This window comes from Salmo trutta, chromosome 33, assembly GCF_901001165.1.
Source record: "Salmo trutta chromosome 33, fSalTru1.1, whole genome shotgun sequence".
NCBI classification, from domain to species: domain Eukaryota; kingdom Metazoa; phylum Chordata; class Actinopteri; order Salmoniformes; family Salmonidae; genus Salmo; species Salmo trutta.
In genome coordinates, this window is record NC_042989.1 from 14,360,379 (window position 1) to 14,376,736 (window position 16,358).

Genomic DNA, 16,358 nt, shown 5'->3' on the forward strand with positions numbered 1-16,358 from the left:
AGCCAAAGAGTTTGGGATGGCCGTCTTTGGTTGACTTTCTCATCACAACACATGCACAATCAGAATCTCCACATTTGGTTGATCACCAAACAGTCCTACAGAAAACTATCAACTGCAAATCTATTAATTATATTGTAGTATAACATGTTAGCAGCTCATATGTAGACCTTCAGGACTGTAGAAACTTGCACCCACGGATATATATATATATATATATATATATATATATATATATATATATATATATATTTTAACATTACCGAGCAAAGTGTTCATTGTAATAAATGTTTCATTTTAAATCAGGCACCCCACAGGACAGCTTCATTCATAAAGGTCCTTTCAACCAGGAAGTGCTTGCTCACATGAGTTTTTGTGTACATGTCGAACTGCTGCTGTGACTGGTTGCTATGCTGTACACATATTCAGAGTAAACGAAACATAGATAACATTATCCAATTGTGCATTTAGTAACTGTTTATGTCTACAGAAATATTGCATAAAGAAAATGAAAGTAGTCGCGTTGATAAGGTAAGCCTGAGTCATTGCTGTCACAGCTCCTGTTCTATCCACGTTTTCTAGCTAGCTATCTGAGAAGGATGTGTTGCTTGCTAACTAGGTAGATATATCCTGTACTTTGTTAGTTTAAGATGAAGTGTGGGGGAAATAGCATGCATCGTTATTCGTTACAGAAATAAAGGTTCATAACATTCTGAATACATGCAAGTAAGATGAACTTGCATTTCATTATAGAACTCTAAAGGAAATCACCCTAACATTCGTATGTTTCTGATCATAGTGACAGTGATACGGCTATTTACATAGTTGCACCTTCATGTAGTGAATGTATTAATCCCTCTGACTGTATTGTTGCAGTGGAGGTAAAGACAGCTGTTTTAACATGATGAAATGTGTTGCTGCTGGACACCAGATAGTAGCGCTGGCCAACCTGCGTCCTGCTAACAAGGGTGAGATGTCTACCTGTTTTTCCTCCTGTATGTGTGGGTACTTAAAACAAAATTAAAGTATTGGTCAATGTTTCCCCCAAGAGATGTGCCTTGCCAAAGTGGAACAGTAATACTGTAAATGAATGAACTTCTGTTATCCATCCCCTGTGTTAGATGAGTTGGACAGCTACATGTATCAGACGGTGGGGCACCAGGCCATAGACCTGTATGCTGAGGCTATGGATCTGCCCCTGTACAGACGCACCATCCAGGGCTCCAGCCTGGACACTGGGAGAGACTACAGCCAGACAGAGGGAGACGAAGTGGAAGACCTCTACCACCTACTGAAGATGGTTCAGGTAAACCTCAACATGGAGGAGTGAGTGGGACATGGGGACAGATAAGAGGAGTTGCATTGCTAGTGTTTTAGCAAGATGAGGCAACAGAAAATTAGTTGGCTAAAGAGACTACACTGGTAGCCTATAAGACCAACCTATTTACTCTGCAATCAGTTCTTAGAAGTAGCTTAGTCTGTTGATATCAAGGACCCCCTTTATACAATGCCATACAGTCTCATCAGACATACTTGTGACTACACTTCAAGGTTCAGAGAGAGTTACGCTAAACTACATGACATGTGTCACAGTCTATGAGCCAACTATCAGCCTATCATCACTCTCTAGTATAGGGAGGTTATCTAATGGTAGTGGTGTGGTATAGGGAGGTTATCTAACGGTAGTGGTGTGGTGTGGTATAGGGAGGTTATCTAACGATAGTGGTGTGGTATAGGGAGGTTATCTAACGGTAGTGGTGTGGTATAGGGAGGTTATCTAATGGTAGTGGTGTGGTATAGGGAGTTTATCTAATGGTAGTGGTGTGGTATAGGGAGGATATCTAACGATAGTGGTGTGGTATAGGGAGGTTATCTAACGGTAGTGGTGTGGTATAGGGAGGTTATCTAACGGTAGTGGTGTGGTATAGGGAGTTTATCTAATGGTAGTGGTGTGGTATAGGGAGGTTATCTAACGATAGTGGTGTGGTATAGGGAGGTTATCTAACGGTAGTGGTGTGGTATAGGGAGGTTATCTAACGATAGTGGTGTGGTATAGGGAGGTTATCTAATGGTAGTGGTGTGGTATAGGGAGGTTATCTAACGATAGTGGTGTGGTATAGGGAGATAATCTAACGGTAGTGGTGTGGTATAGGGAGGTTATCTAATGGTAGTGGTGTGGTATAGGGAGTTTATCTAATGGTAGTATAGGGAGTTTATCTAATGGTAGTGGTGTGGTATAGGGAGGTTATCTAATGGTAGTGGTGTGGTATAGGGAGGTTATCTAATGGTAGTGGTGTGGTATAGGGAGGTTATCTAATGGTAGTGGTGTGGTGTGGTATAGGGAGGTTATCTAACGGTAGTGGTGTGGTATAGGGAGACTATCTAATGGTAGTGGTGTGGTATAGGGAGGTTATCTAACGATAGTGGTGTGGTATAGGGAGGTTATCTAACGATAGTGGTGTGGTATAGGGAGGTTATCTAACGATAGTGGTGTGGTATAGGGAGGTTATCTAACGATAGTGGTGTGGTATAGGGAGGTTATCTAACGGTAGTGGTATGGTATAGGGAGGTTATCTAATGGTAGTGGTGTGGTATAGGGAGGTTATCTAACGGTAGTGGTGTGGTATAGGGAGGTTATCTAACGATAGTGGTGTGGTATAGGGAGGTTATCTAACGGTAGTGGTGTGGTATAGGGAGGTTATCTAACGGTAGTGGTGTGGTATAGGGAGTTTATCTAATGGTAGTGGTGTGGTATAGGGAGGTTATCTAACGATAGTGGTGTGGTATAGGGAGGTTATCTAACGGTAGTGGTGTGGTATAGGGAGGTTATCTAACGATAGTGGTGTGGTATAGGGAGGTTATCTAATGGTAGTGGTGTGGTATAGGGAGGTTATCTAACGATAGTGGTGTGGTATAGGGAGATAATCTAACGGTAGTGGTGTGGTATAGGGAGGTTATCTAATGGTAGTGGTGTGGTATAGGGAGTTTATCTAATGGTAGTATAGGGAGTTTATCTAATGGTAGTGGTGTGGTATAGGGAGGTTATCTAATGGTAGTGGTGTGGTATAGGGAGGTTATCTAATGGTAGTGGTGTGGTATAGGGAGGTTATCTAATGGTAGTGGTGTGGTGTGGTATAGGGAGGTTATCTAACGGTAGTGGTGTGGTATAGGGAGACTATCTAATGGTAGTGGTGTGGTATAGGGAGGTTATCTAACGATAGTGGTGTGGTATAGGGAGGTTATCTAACGATAGTGGTGTGGTATAGGGAGGTTATCTAACGATAGTGGTGTGGTATAGGGAGGTTATCTAACGATAGTGGTGTGGTATAGGGAGGTTATCTAACGGTAGTGGTATGGTATAGGGAGGTTATCTAATGGTAGTGGTGTGGTATAGGGAGGTTATCTAACGGTAGTGGTGTGGTATAGGGAGGTTATCTAACGATAGTGGTGTGGTATACGGAGGTTATCTAACGGTAGTGGTGTGGTACAGGGAGGTTATCTAACGATAGTGGTGTGGTATAGGCAGGTTATCTAACGATAGTGGTGTGGTATAGGGAGATAACCTCCCTATACCACACCACTACCATTAGATTATCTAACGATAGTGGTGTGGTATAGGGAGGTTATCTAATGGTAGTGGTGTGGTATAGGGAGGTTATCTAATGGTAGTGGTGTGGTATAGGGAGGTTATCTAACGATAGTGGTGTGGTATAGGGAGGTTATCTAACGGTAGTGGTGTGGTATAGGCAGGTTATCTAACGATAGTGGTGTGGTCTCTCTCGCTCGCTCTCAGTATCTCTCTCTCTGTCTCTCTTGCTCTCTCTCTCTCTCTCTCTCTCTATATATATATATTAATATTAATATAATATACATTGAGGGGGAAAAAGTATTTGATCCCCTGCTGATTTTGTACGTTTGCCCACTGACAAAGAAATGATCAGTCTATCATTTTAATGGTAGGTTTATTTGAACAGTGAGAGACAGAATAACCCCCAAAAAATCCAGAAAAATGCATGTCAAAAATGTTATAAAATGATTTGCATTTTAATGAGGGAAATAAGTATTTGACCCCTCTGCAAAACATGACTTAGTACTTCGTTGCAAAACCCTTGTTGGCAATCACAGAGGTCAGACGTTTCTTGTCCAACTGGCCACCAGGTTTGCACACATCTCAGGAGGGATTTTGTCCCACTCCTCTTTGCAGATCTTCTCCAAGTCATTAAGGTTTCGAGGCTGAGATTTGGCAACTCGAACCTTCAGCTCCCTCCACAGATTTTCTATGGCTAGGCCACTCCAAGACCTTAATGTGCTTCTTCTTGAGCCACTCCTTTGTTGCTGTGTGTTTTGGGTCATTGTCATGCTGGAATACCCATCCACGACCCATTTTCAATGCCCTGGCTGAGGGAAGGAGGTTCTCACTCAAGATTTGATGGTACATGGCCCCGTCCATCGTCCCTTTGATGCGGTGAAATTGTCCTGTCCCCTTAGCAGAAAAACACCCCCAAAGCATAGTGTTTCCACCTCCATGTTTGACGGTGGGGATGGTGTTCTTGGGGTCATAGGCAGCATTCCTCCTCCTCCAAACACGGCGAGTTGAGTTGATGCCAAAGAGCTCCATTTTGGTCTTATCTGACCACAACACTTTCACCCAGTTGTCCTCTGAATCATTCAGATGTTCATTGGCAAACTTCAGACGGGCATGTATATCTGCTTTCTTGAGCAGGGGGACCTTGCGGGCGCTGCAGGATTTCAGTCCTTCACGGCGTAGCGTGTTACCAATTGTTTTCTTGGTGACTATGGTCCCAGGTGGCTTGAGATCATTGACAAGATCCTCCCGTGTAGTTCTGGGCTGATTCCTCACCGTTCTTATGATCATTGCAACTCCACGAGGTGAGATCTTGCATGGAGTCCCAGGCCGAGGGCGATTGACAGTTCTTTTGTGTTTCTTCCATTTGCGCATAATCGCACCAACTGTTGTCACCTTCTCACCAAGCTGCTTGGCGATGGTCTTGTAGCCCATTCCAGCCTTGTGTAGGTCTACAATCTTGTCCCTGACATCCTTGGAGAGCTCTTTAGCCTTGGCCATGGTGGAGAATTTGGAATCTGATTGATTGCTTCTGTGGACAGGTGTCTTTTATACAGGTAACAAACTGAGATTAGGAGCACTCCCTTTAAGAGTGTGCTCCTAATCTCAGCTCGTTACCTGTATAAAAGACACCTGGGAGCCAGAAATCTTTCTGATTGAGAGGGGGTCAAATACTTATTTCCCTCATTAAAATGCAAATCAATTTCACATTTTTGACATGCGTTTTTCTGGATTTTTTGTTGTTGTTATTCTGTCTCTCACTATTCAAATAAACCTACCATTAAAATTATAGACTGATCATTTCTTTGTCAGTGGGCAAACGTACAAAATCAGCAGGGGATCAAATACTTTTTATATAGTGTGTATATATATATATATATATATATATAGTGAGGGGAAAAAAGTATTTGATACATACATACACATTACCAGGCTAAAGTTTGGACACATCTACTTGTTCAAGTGTTTTTCTTTTGTTTTGACTATTTTCTACATTGTAGAATAGTAGTGAAGAGATCAAAACTATGAAATAACGTGTATGAAATAACGCATATGGAATCATGTAGTAACCAAAAATAATTTAACAAATCAAAATGTGTTCCGTATTTGAGATTCTTCAAAGTAGCCACCCTTTGCCTTGATGACAGCTTTGCACATTCTTGGCATTCTCTCAACCAGCTTCACCTGGAATGCGTTTTCAACAGTCTTGAAGGAGTTCCCACATATGCTGAGCATAAGACACCCCTGATTTTTAATACATTTCAGTATGTCACTTTGTGAGGATAATTGCTCTGAGCCTTTTTCCCCAAAAAAATACAAGTTGGAGAACACATTCGGAGGGATCTTAGACCATTCCTCCATTCAGAATCCTTCTAGATCCTTAATATCCTTGGTTTGCGCTTATGGACTGCGCTCTTCATTTGAAACCACAAGTTTTCAATGGGTTTCAAGTCCGGAGACTGAGATGGCCTTTGCAAAATGTTGATTTTGTGGCCAATTAACCATTTCTTTGTGGATTTTGATTTGTGCTTGGGGTTATTGTCTTGTTGGAAGTTCCACTTGTGACCAATTTTCAACCTCCTGACAGAGGCAACCAGGTTTTTGGCAAAAATATCCTGGTACTGGCCTGGGTAAAGTTCATGATGCCGTTGACCTTAACAAGGGCCCCAGGACCAGTGGAATCAAAATAGCACCATAACATCAAAGATCCACCATAGTTTTCAGTAGGTATGGGGGTTATTTTCCATTTATGCATTCATTTCGACGTCAAACCCACCACTGGTGTGCTTGACCAGAGAGCTCTATTTTCTCTCTCGTTCTATCTCAGTGTCATTATTCTCACAAGGGGAGGGTGCTAGACTATTGAAAAAAGGGGTGTTAGTCATTTTGACCCCTCTATCTGTTTGCATTTATTTTAGTAATTGTTCAACAAAATCTCTTTCTCTGAACAATTTTAGAAAATAATATATATACTTTTTAAAATTTTTATGAGCGTACAATATTGGTCAGTATTTGCATTATTTATTTTATTCAGTCTTTTTTGCTCATCTTTATCAAACAAGGGTGTCAATAATTATGGACCCCACTGTAAGTGTCATAGTCTTTACACTCCTCACCCTACTCTTTACACCCCTCACCCTACCCTGTCCCTGGTCTGTGATGGCTGGCTCTGTGATTGCTAGGTTTTGCTCATTTTCCATTTCCAGGGCAGGGCTGACGTGACCCCGTCCCTTGTTAGGGCCAAAGGCCAGGCCAGCAGGGCCCAGCAGACAGCCAGTCCTCACTGTGTTTACCTCTCTCACAGTTAACCGTGGAGGGCACAGACCTGCAACCTAGAGCCCAACCAATATATTGGTTCACCGATATTATTGGCTGATATTGGCCTTTTACAGATATATTGGTACCGGATGATAATTCAATAAATAAGATGAAAAAAGGGAATTACATGCTGATCTGAACACTTGTGGTCATTCTCTTTGTGTCATTATTGTCACATAGTATGAAATCAACATTTGAAGCATAGTTATTGTTCAATTGCTCTTCTGGATGGCAATTTATTAGAATTCAGTTTGGAAAAATAACACTTTTTCATTTCGGCAGATACAGTGCCATGAAAAATTATTCTTCACATTTCTTCACATTCTTCATATTTTGTGTTACAAAGTGGGATTAAAATGGATTTAATTGTAAAAATACACAAAAAGCTCTGATGTCAAAGTGGAAGATTTTGACAAATAAAAAATTCATAACTAGAATATAGTTGTTGCGTAAGTATTCAGCTCCTTTGTTTATGCAAACATAAATTAGTTCAGGAGTAAAATCTGGCATAACAAATCACATAATAAATGACATGTACTCACTGTGTGTGAAATAATACGTGTTGACATGATTTTTGAACATCTGTAAGGTCCCTCAGTCAAGTATTGAATTTCAAGCACAGATTTAACTACAAAGACCAGTGAGCTTTTTGAAAGCCTCATAAAGAAGGGCAGCGATTGGCAGATGGGTAACAATAACAAATCCGACATTTGAGTATCTCTTTAAGCATGGTCAAGTTAATAATTATGCTGTGGATTATATATTAAATCACCCAAACACATGAAAGATACAGTGGACCTTCTGAACTGAGCTGCAGGACAGGAATGAAACTGCGCAGGGATGTTACCATAAGGCAATTGGTGATTTTCAAAACAGCTACAGAGTCTGTGATGGTTGAAAACTGAGGATGGATCAACAACATTGTAGTGACTCCACAATAATGACCTGTATATCGGTATCGTTACGTTTTGTCCTTAAGTAATGAGCTATAATCACTCTCCATGCAACTTTTCTCAGAAATATGTTTTCTAATTGTGGTGGTTTGTTATCGCAACCTATTAAGAGAATTACATTGAGATCAGATACGTTTGTTTAGTTAGTGAATTTTCTGTCTCCAGCCTATATTTTTTAAGTATCTCACTGGTACCTTTTTATGTCAGTTATGGGTTCTGTGAAAATACAATCACTTCCTCTTGAATATCCAGTTGATTCAAAGGTGTGTTTTTTATTCACCTTAGGTTTAGTGCTGAGTTTGATTGTGTTGCAGCGAAGAGGAGTCCAATAATTAGCTGTAAAATCACCCTCACAGGAAAAGAGCAGTTTTAGCATAAAAAATGTGTTCTGTTTTGGAAGTGTGATATTTTGAAAGATTCATCCTAGCAGTTTGAATTAATTAGATGTTATTAAAATCTATTTGACAAATGACACTTGAACATAGATGAAAGCATATTTTTTTTTAGAAGCTGTGATGAATCTGAGTAAATCTGTTTTTCTTCCTCCCTCTTCTCTTTAAATCCTTGAAGTTCCACAACTCTGCTCATAACATGAGCCAACAGTGCCACCTATGGACCAATCCCATGCGTTGCCTAACCAAACCAAACTCACAACTCCCTTCGGTCTCTCACATGGGATAATTTTCAGTGGAAACATTGTCAATGGAAGAAAAATGCCCAATTATGATATCCCCCCCAATCCCAACAGTGGTGATAATCGCAGAGTGACAATGTGCCCTCTTGCCTGGCCCCCCCCATGCGCGTCTGTGTATGGTCCGCTCTCTGTGAAGTGTGTAACCTGATAGACACGCGAGCCATAACATACCCCGGCCCATCCTGCCATGGCTTTGATCTTTGAACCTGGCCTTTGAGGAGGAAAAATAACTGTCTTCTCAGAGGCAGAGGGGATCTTTCACTCCGTCCTCAGCGTGTGTGTATGTGTGTGTGTGCTGATTATAAAGCTGTCTGATGCCCACAGATCTGATGGCTCCTTTTCCCCTGCCCTGCCTAGCATATGTCTCATAAATCAGACCTCCGATTGAATGTCAGCATGTCACTCTCTATCTTATATCTCACCATGAGGGGTTCAGTGTTTTGAGAGGAAATGGTTTGGATGTCAAAATGTCTGTTCAGTTTAGAACTAAACATTTAAAATCCATAACTTGTATAATGCATGGATGATGTTTCCATACCTTTTTCTGTGATATTCTTGTCCAGTAAATGGATGGAGCATACAGCATTAATAACATACAATCAGGTGAAGTTATGATTCTTCTCTATTCATTTCTGTAACCAGAGCTGTTGCCCTGGCCTCACCTTCGCCTGTCCTCCTGTCCTGTACATCAATACTGTACATGCTGTGGAGGGCGGTTGGCTTGGCCATGCTGCCGTGATTAAGATCAACAGTGTCAGCCACCCCTGGCTGAAACGCCTGCCCCCCCCTCCACCCCCACCCCCTCCCTGCAGGCCTGGGGAAAGGTTCATATTAGTCATCTCACATCCCTCAAGTTCTTCATCCCCTCTTTTCTGCTCTGACACACTGGCTCTTTATGCCTGGTGACACTGTGCGAGAGGACAGGAGGAGGAGGAGGAGGAGAGGGAGGGAGGGAGGCAGGGAGAGTGTCCCTTGAAGGATAGGTCAGAGGCCCTAGGTTACATAATAGCATGTTTCTATCTTCATCCTCCACACATGGTGCTATAAGCATTAGCTTCTATCTCTAACATCCTGGCTTGTTCAAACTTCCCATACTGCACTCTGCACAGGAAAGAAGACTATTTTCCCTCAATCCCCTTGCAACTAGATCATTTTTTTGCAAAAAAATAAGTATATATATATTTTTTATTATATAAATGAAAAGGGTGTTACTCTATCTCTGTTTTTTATGTTAGTTCTCTTGACAGCACTTTTAAAGCATAATTGGTATCTCTCCACTAGTATGTTAAGGAAACAAAAACTTGAAGAACTTGGATAGAAATAGAAAGATGTCAACTGCACTTCAATGACCCTGCGACCTCTGAACTAATCAGTGAAAACAAAAGGTTCCAGCTCATTAGGCTGATGGGGAACAATAGACGATATTAATACCTAGGCTTTTCATTATGAACCGTCTAATTAGCAGCAACATTTCTGTCAGATTCCTGCCCTGGCTCTGTGGAGGATGGAAATGTAACATTCAGATCTTATTTCCTGCCATGTAATTAATCAGCCTTTTCAGGAACACAATGCTTTCAAACATGGTTATTACTGAGTGATAGCCTATCCCAGGGCGGTGTAGGCTACTTTTTTTTTCTTCCCTTTTTATCAAGCCAAATGCTCAAGATGTCACGGAAAAATACTGGAGAGCGCCAGGCTCCAGTCCCCTTTGGCCTTTGTAGATGTTCAAACATTCCCTTCTGTTGGTGCGTGTTAAAACATCACATTTTTTGCGAGATAATCCCTGTGTTAAACACACAGACACACTCCCCATCCCAGCGTCACCCTCCACCCTCCACTCCATTATCGACAGCAGCCGACTGGGCTGGGGCCCTCCGAGATTGGAGAGGGGGAGTCGACCGTCCGTCCACAAGTCCAAACATTATTTTTCTCTGTTTTACCCCTCTCTCTCTCTCTCTCTCTCTCTCTCTTTCTTTCTCTTCTTTTTCTCTTCATATCTGGATTCTATTGTGTTGTCGTCATAGCCTTTTCAGAAGCCTTTAGAAGCCTGGTGTTGCGTTGCTGCAGGTGCCGTAGTGGAGAGGTCCTGCTGTGAGGTGTAGAAAGGAGGAGAGAAGGAGGAGCAGCGAAAAGAAGAATAGAACAGGCAGAAGAGTCTGGTGTTGAACTTGGAGCCCTGTGTTATCGATTAGGGGGCCAAAGTGTTAGGAGTCAGTCGCTACAAAGCACAGCGGTGTGTTGTGAGGGTAGAAAATCAAACACATCCCTACACCCTTACCAGCACAGTGGCATGTTAGGCACATGGGGGCTAAAAGAAAATTGATTTCTTTAAAAAGCTGCTTAATGCATAAATCACGAGCGGTGAGGTCATAGAGAGGCTTTATGAGATAGGATCAATAAGAAGACTAATGTGAGCGTCTTGTACCTGTGATGTGGGGCAAAGATGCATTTTTTTCCCCTTTCTCAGAGGTATAATTAGCGGTGTGGCATTAACAATGGATAATGTTCTTCAAAAGTTAATTGATATATCCCAATTAGTTTCACGTGTTTTTCAGGACATGTGTGTAGTCTAGCTTGTCTCATGTTCTTCTAATGAGGCTAGTAGCATTGCCTAGATTCCTGTTAAACTAGAGTACAGCCAGGCACTCACTGCCTCGGTCTCCTTCTAGCTGTGACAGCCCATTGTTATCTTTTCCTTTGGTCTGAGACTGACTGCTGACTGGAACAGTGACAGTCAGTGGGGTGAGATTGCGGGTTGTTTTGCACACGAGGAAGGATAGCATTACCGTTGAGATAATGGCCGTCTGTATTGTTCTCGCCCCTGTGTGGAAGTGGCGGGGCAGGATCTATTAGAACCAGGCACATTTCCCTCAGACCCAACCGACATAGCTAACGGAACAGTCAGACCCACACAAACATTAGATAAAGAGCCTAGCCTGAAGCCTTTGTAATTTGTTTGTATTTTTCTGCTTAATGTACTTTGCTCAATCTTGTTTAGTGATGATGGAAACAGATAGCCTTATCTTGGCTTGCCAAGGGCAGGAGCTGCTAAGGCTGGTTGGGTGAACATTGTTCCAAATGGAGGATTTTCCCCCCTGGCCACAGAGATGGATTGTAGACATAGCTCAGAGTTATTTGCATCAGATTGCTCAGGACTAGGCTAATATTTTCTTTTGGGCACTCTGTTTAAGAGTGGATGTTACACTTACTTTCATGGATAGTGTGTGTGTAGACTATGTGAGTCACTCGCACATGGTGTTCTGAGTTGTTTGATTGGTTAAACCACCAGGGAGTCTGAGAGTTGATCATTTTGTGTTGTTTTTTCTCCTACCCGTTTTCCACTGAGACCCACTGATAAAAGAAGAGTTAATCACCCTCGTGAAAAGTAATGTGCCATGAGCATAAATCACACCCGTATTGCTTCATTATCAGTTCTCAGCCATTTCAACGATTTGACGAGAGATCTGGCTAAATAATAAAAAGTCATTGGAACAGAGACCGTCCGTCTAAAAACAACAGCCGTTTCACACAGATACAAAAACACTCAGAGGCTCCTTAGCCCAGAGTGCTCAGAGTGCACCCTGTTGTGAAGAAGTCATTCACCTTTTAATAGCTAGCTGCCTGTCGTCGGTCAGGCCCAAAAGTGTCTCAGTCTGCCTTTCCCTCCTCCCTCCCTCTTGTCTGACCGACCCGATGGCTGAGGGATAGCTCTTAGTCAGTCAAATCCCACCAACCATCTCCCCGAAAATTAAGCAGACTTTGACTTTTATGTTTTGTTTTGCAAAGCATTCCCTGAAAGAAATATTTGTGGCAGCCCCCGTGCCTCCTGCAGTTAAAGCCATAACCAGCAGAAGAAAAACACTGTCTGGAGTCTGGAGTGTGTAAAACCTTGCATCACAGCCATATTTTCCCCCTCTCTCTCTGAAGAGGGATGGGGCTGGGAGACTACCACGATGTCTGAGGCCCAGAACGTGAAGGGAGGACGAGTGTTTGGTTGTATCCTGACTGAGTTTTTCCCCAGTTGACAACCTCAGCAGGAAAGCATTTGCATCTTGGAGAGGAGCCGGACGGAGAGGAGCACGTGAAGGCTTGTTGTTGAGTGACACCGGTTGCCATGGTGCGTTATGATTCCTTATGAACCCTCCTGCAATCTCGCTGGCTGGAAGCTTCCCAGATATCCGTCTTGGTGTCTCAGACAGTCCCACCTCAGCCAACTGAGAATGTTTCAGTGACAGAGGAAGGATTAAGATTTGTTTTATACCCTACGGAAAAGGAGAGTCACGTCAGGCATTTGTTTATCAGGGCATGTTGTTCTGATTCTTTCTGGAGGGATGCAGATGGAGATGCAGGCTGTCTGGAACTGGTTGCAACATATCCTGTGTTGCTCTGAAAATTCTCCATTTTGATCTCTTATTCTTGAATTGCAAGGATTCATAAAAAAGAGTTGATAAACCCCTATACCTTTTCCCACTGCTTGCTTCCCAGCGTTTAGTTAGTTTTCCATGCATGTTGATATGGAAACCCTTCTTGGCCCTGTTTGCTGCTGAATCCAAGGCTTTGTGCTTGGTTTGGCTCAGGCTCTCTGCCTGCCTGCCTGGCTGTCTGACGTCTGGGCCTCTGTTTACGTAACTATATATATTTAAGAGGAAACTCGTGAAACGTTAATCTCTCTACTTTTTAACCCTGATGAAGTTCTACGTTTTCCAGCTGTGCGGTGTGGCATATTTATGCACCGGTCCTATCGGTGAACACAGCTCTGTCACTGTTAATGAATCACAGCACTGCGAGTGTGTGTGTTTGTGTGCGCGCGCACTGCAGGCTAGAAGACTCAACAGTAACAAGCTGAAATGGCCCCCCAAAAAAGCTCTCCCCTGTCTACAAACACCTCAGTGTGAATGTGTTGAAAGTGAAGTGTTGCGTCTTCTTTTCCTCCAGAATCCAGCCCAGAACAGTCTGGTCATCGCTCTGAGGCTGATAGGCGTCACTCATCGTGGTGACAGTGACGAGACAATGGACGATGTCATATCCCTCTATTCAGACCACACCTGGCATTAGAGGCCTCTCTGAGGACCATAGTTCCCCTCTTATGAAACTCACTGACTCACTCTGTCCCGCATCATCCCTGGGACTCGTCTGGACCGTGTACAAGGCCGGCTATATGAACATATAGGTTTTTTTCATCCGTTCTTTTCTTTACTGTTGAGGAATGACGCATGGTGAGTCATGGAGGGAACACAACCGTGAACACAAAGGAAGGGCCTGTCTGTCAACAGCTGCTTCTAACAGCCAGCTTCTCCAATTTACAGAAGTGAACATCTCAGAGTCTGCAATCACTAAAAAAGTTTTAGTCTGAGTATGTTTTACAAAGATATTCACAAAGACAGCATTCCCTATGGATAGCTTTTTAGTTATTATTCTTTTCTTGGCCCACATTTGAGATTAATCGATTAATCGGCCGATTTTTTTTTATTTATTTATTTTTTTAATATTTTTTTTATTTATTTGTAATAATGACAATTACAACAATAATGAATGAACACTTATTTTAACTTAATATAATACATAAATACTATCAATTTAGCCTCAAATAAATAATGAAACATGTTCAATTTGGTTTAAATAATGCAAAAACAAAGTGTTGGAGAAGAAAGTAAAAGTGCCATGTAAAAAACTTACGTTTAAGTTCCTTGCTCCGAACATGAGAACATAGTTGGTGGTTCCTTTTAACATGAGTCTTCAATATTCCCAGGTAAGAAGTTTTAGGTTGTAGTTATTATAGGACTAATTCTCTCTATACCATTTGTATTTCATATAGCTTTGACTATTGGATGTTCTTATAGGCACTTTAGTATTGCCAGTGTAACAGTATAGCTTCCGTCCCTCTCCTCGCTCCTACCTGGGCTCAAACCAGGAACACAACAACAACAGCCACCCTCGAAGCAGCTTACCATCGCTCAGTCAGACTGCTCTATCAAATATCAAATCATAGACTTAATAATAACATAATAACACACAGAAATACGAGCCTTAGGTCATTAATATGGTCGAATCCGGAAACTATCATCTCGAAAACAAAACGTTTATTTTTTCAGTGAAATACGGAACCGTTGCGTATTTTATCTAACGGGTGGCATCCCTAAGTCTAAATATTCCTGTTACATTGCACAATCTTCAATGTTATGTCATAATTACGTAAAATTCAGGCAAATTAGTTCGCAACGAGCTAGGCGGCCCAAACTGTTGCATATACCCTGACTCTACGTGCAATGAACGCAAGAGAACTGACACAATTTCACCTGGTTAATATTGCCTGCTAACCTGGATTTCTTTTAGCTAAATATGCAGGTTTAAAATATATACTTCTGTGTATTGATTTTAAGAAAGGCATTGATGTTTATGGTTAGGTACAGTCGTGCAACGAGTGTGCTTTTTTCGCAAATGCGCTTTTGTTAAATCATCCCCCGTTTGGCGAAGTTGGCTGTCTTTGTTAGGAAGAAATAGTATTCACACAGTTCGCAACGAGCCAGACGGCCCAAACTGCTGCATATACCCTGACTCTGTTGCAGAGGTGACACATTTTCCCAAGTTAAAAGAAATTAATGTTAGCAGGCAATATTAACTAAATATGCAGGTTTAAAAATATATACTTGTGTATTGATTTTAAGAAAGACATTGATGTTTATGGTTAGGTACACGTTGGAGCAACGACAGTCCTTTTTCACGAATGCGCACCGCATCGATTATATGCAACGCAGGACAGGCTAGATAAACTAGTAATATCATCAACCATGTGCAGTTAACTAGTGATTATGGTTGATTGATTGATTGTTTTTTATAAGATAAGTTTAATGCTAGCTAGCACCTTACCTTGGCTTCTTACTGCATTCGTGTAACAGGCAGGCTCCTCATGGAGTGCAATGTAAAGCAGGTGGTTAGAGCGTTGGACTAGTTAACCGTAAGGTTGCAAGATTGAATCCCCAAGCTGACAAGGTAAAAATCTGTCGTTCTGCCCCTGAACAAGGCAGTTAACCCACCGTTCCTATGAAAACTTGAAATCGGCCCTAATTAATCGGCCATTCCGATGAATCGGTCGACCTCTACTCTAGACCCAAACTGCTACAGACCTATATCTATCCTACCCTGCCTTTCTAAGGTCTTCGAAAGCCATGTTAACAAACAGATCACCGACCATTTCGAATCCCACCGTACCTTCTCCGCTATGCAATCTGGTTTCCGAGCAGGTCATGGTTGCAGCTCAGCCACGCTCAAGGTCCTAAACGATATCATAACCTCCATCGATAAGAAAATACTGTGCAGCTGTATTCATAGACCTGGCCAAGGCTTTCGACTCTGTCAATCACCACATTCTTATCGGCAGACTCAACAGCCTTGGTTTCTCAAATGACTGCCTCGTCTGGTTCACCAACAACTTCTCAGACAGAGTTCAGTGTGTCAAATCGGAGGGCCTGTTGTCCGGACCTCTGCCAGTCCCTATGGGGGTGCCACAGGGTTCAATTCTCGGGCCGTCTCTTTTCTCTGTATACATCAATGATGTCGCTCTTGCTGCTGGTGATTCTCTGATCCACCTCTACGCAGACAATACCATTCTGTATTCTTCTGGCTCTTCTTTGGACACTGTGTTAACTAACCTCCAGACGAGCTTCAATGCCGTACAACTCTCCTTCCGTGGCCTCCAACTGCTCTTAAACGCAAGTAAAACTAAATGCATGTCCTTCAACCGATCGCTACCAGCACCTGCCCGCCCGTCCTGCATCACTACTCTGGACGGTTCTGACTTAGAATATGTGGA

General features: G+C 42.3%; 1 protein-coding gene across 2 annotated transcripts in view; it reads left to right on the top strand.

The window, feature by feature from the left end:
* The first annotated feature begins 347 nt into the window (after positions 1-347).
* Positions 348-16,358, top strand: part of dph6 (diphthamine biosynthesis 6) — a 95,418-nt gene continuing 79,407 nt past the window's right edge. For both annotated transcript variants that reach the window (XM_029729873.1, XM_029729875.1), the window contains exons 1-3: positions 348-528; positions 874-965; positions 1,119-1,303. In XM_029729873.1, the coding sequence (XP_029585733.1) occupies positions 506-528; positions 874-965; positions 1,119-1,303 (300 nt within the window). In that variant the 5' untranslated portion in view covers positions 348-505. The remainder of the gene's footprint in view (positions 529-873; positions 966-1,118; positions 1,304-16,358) is intronic.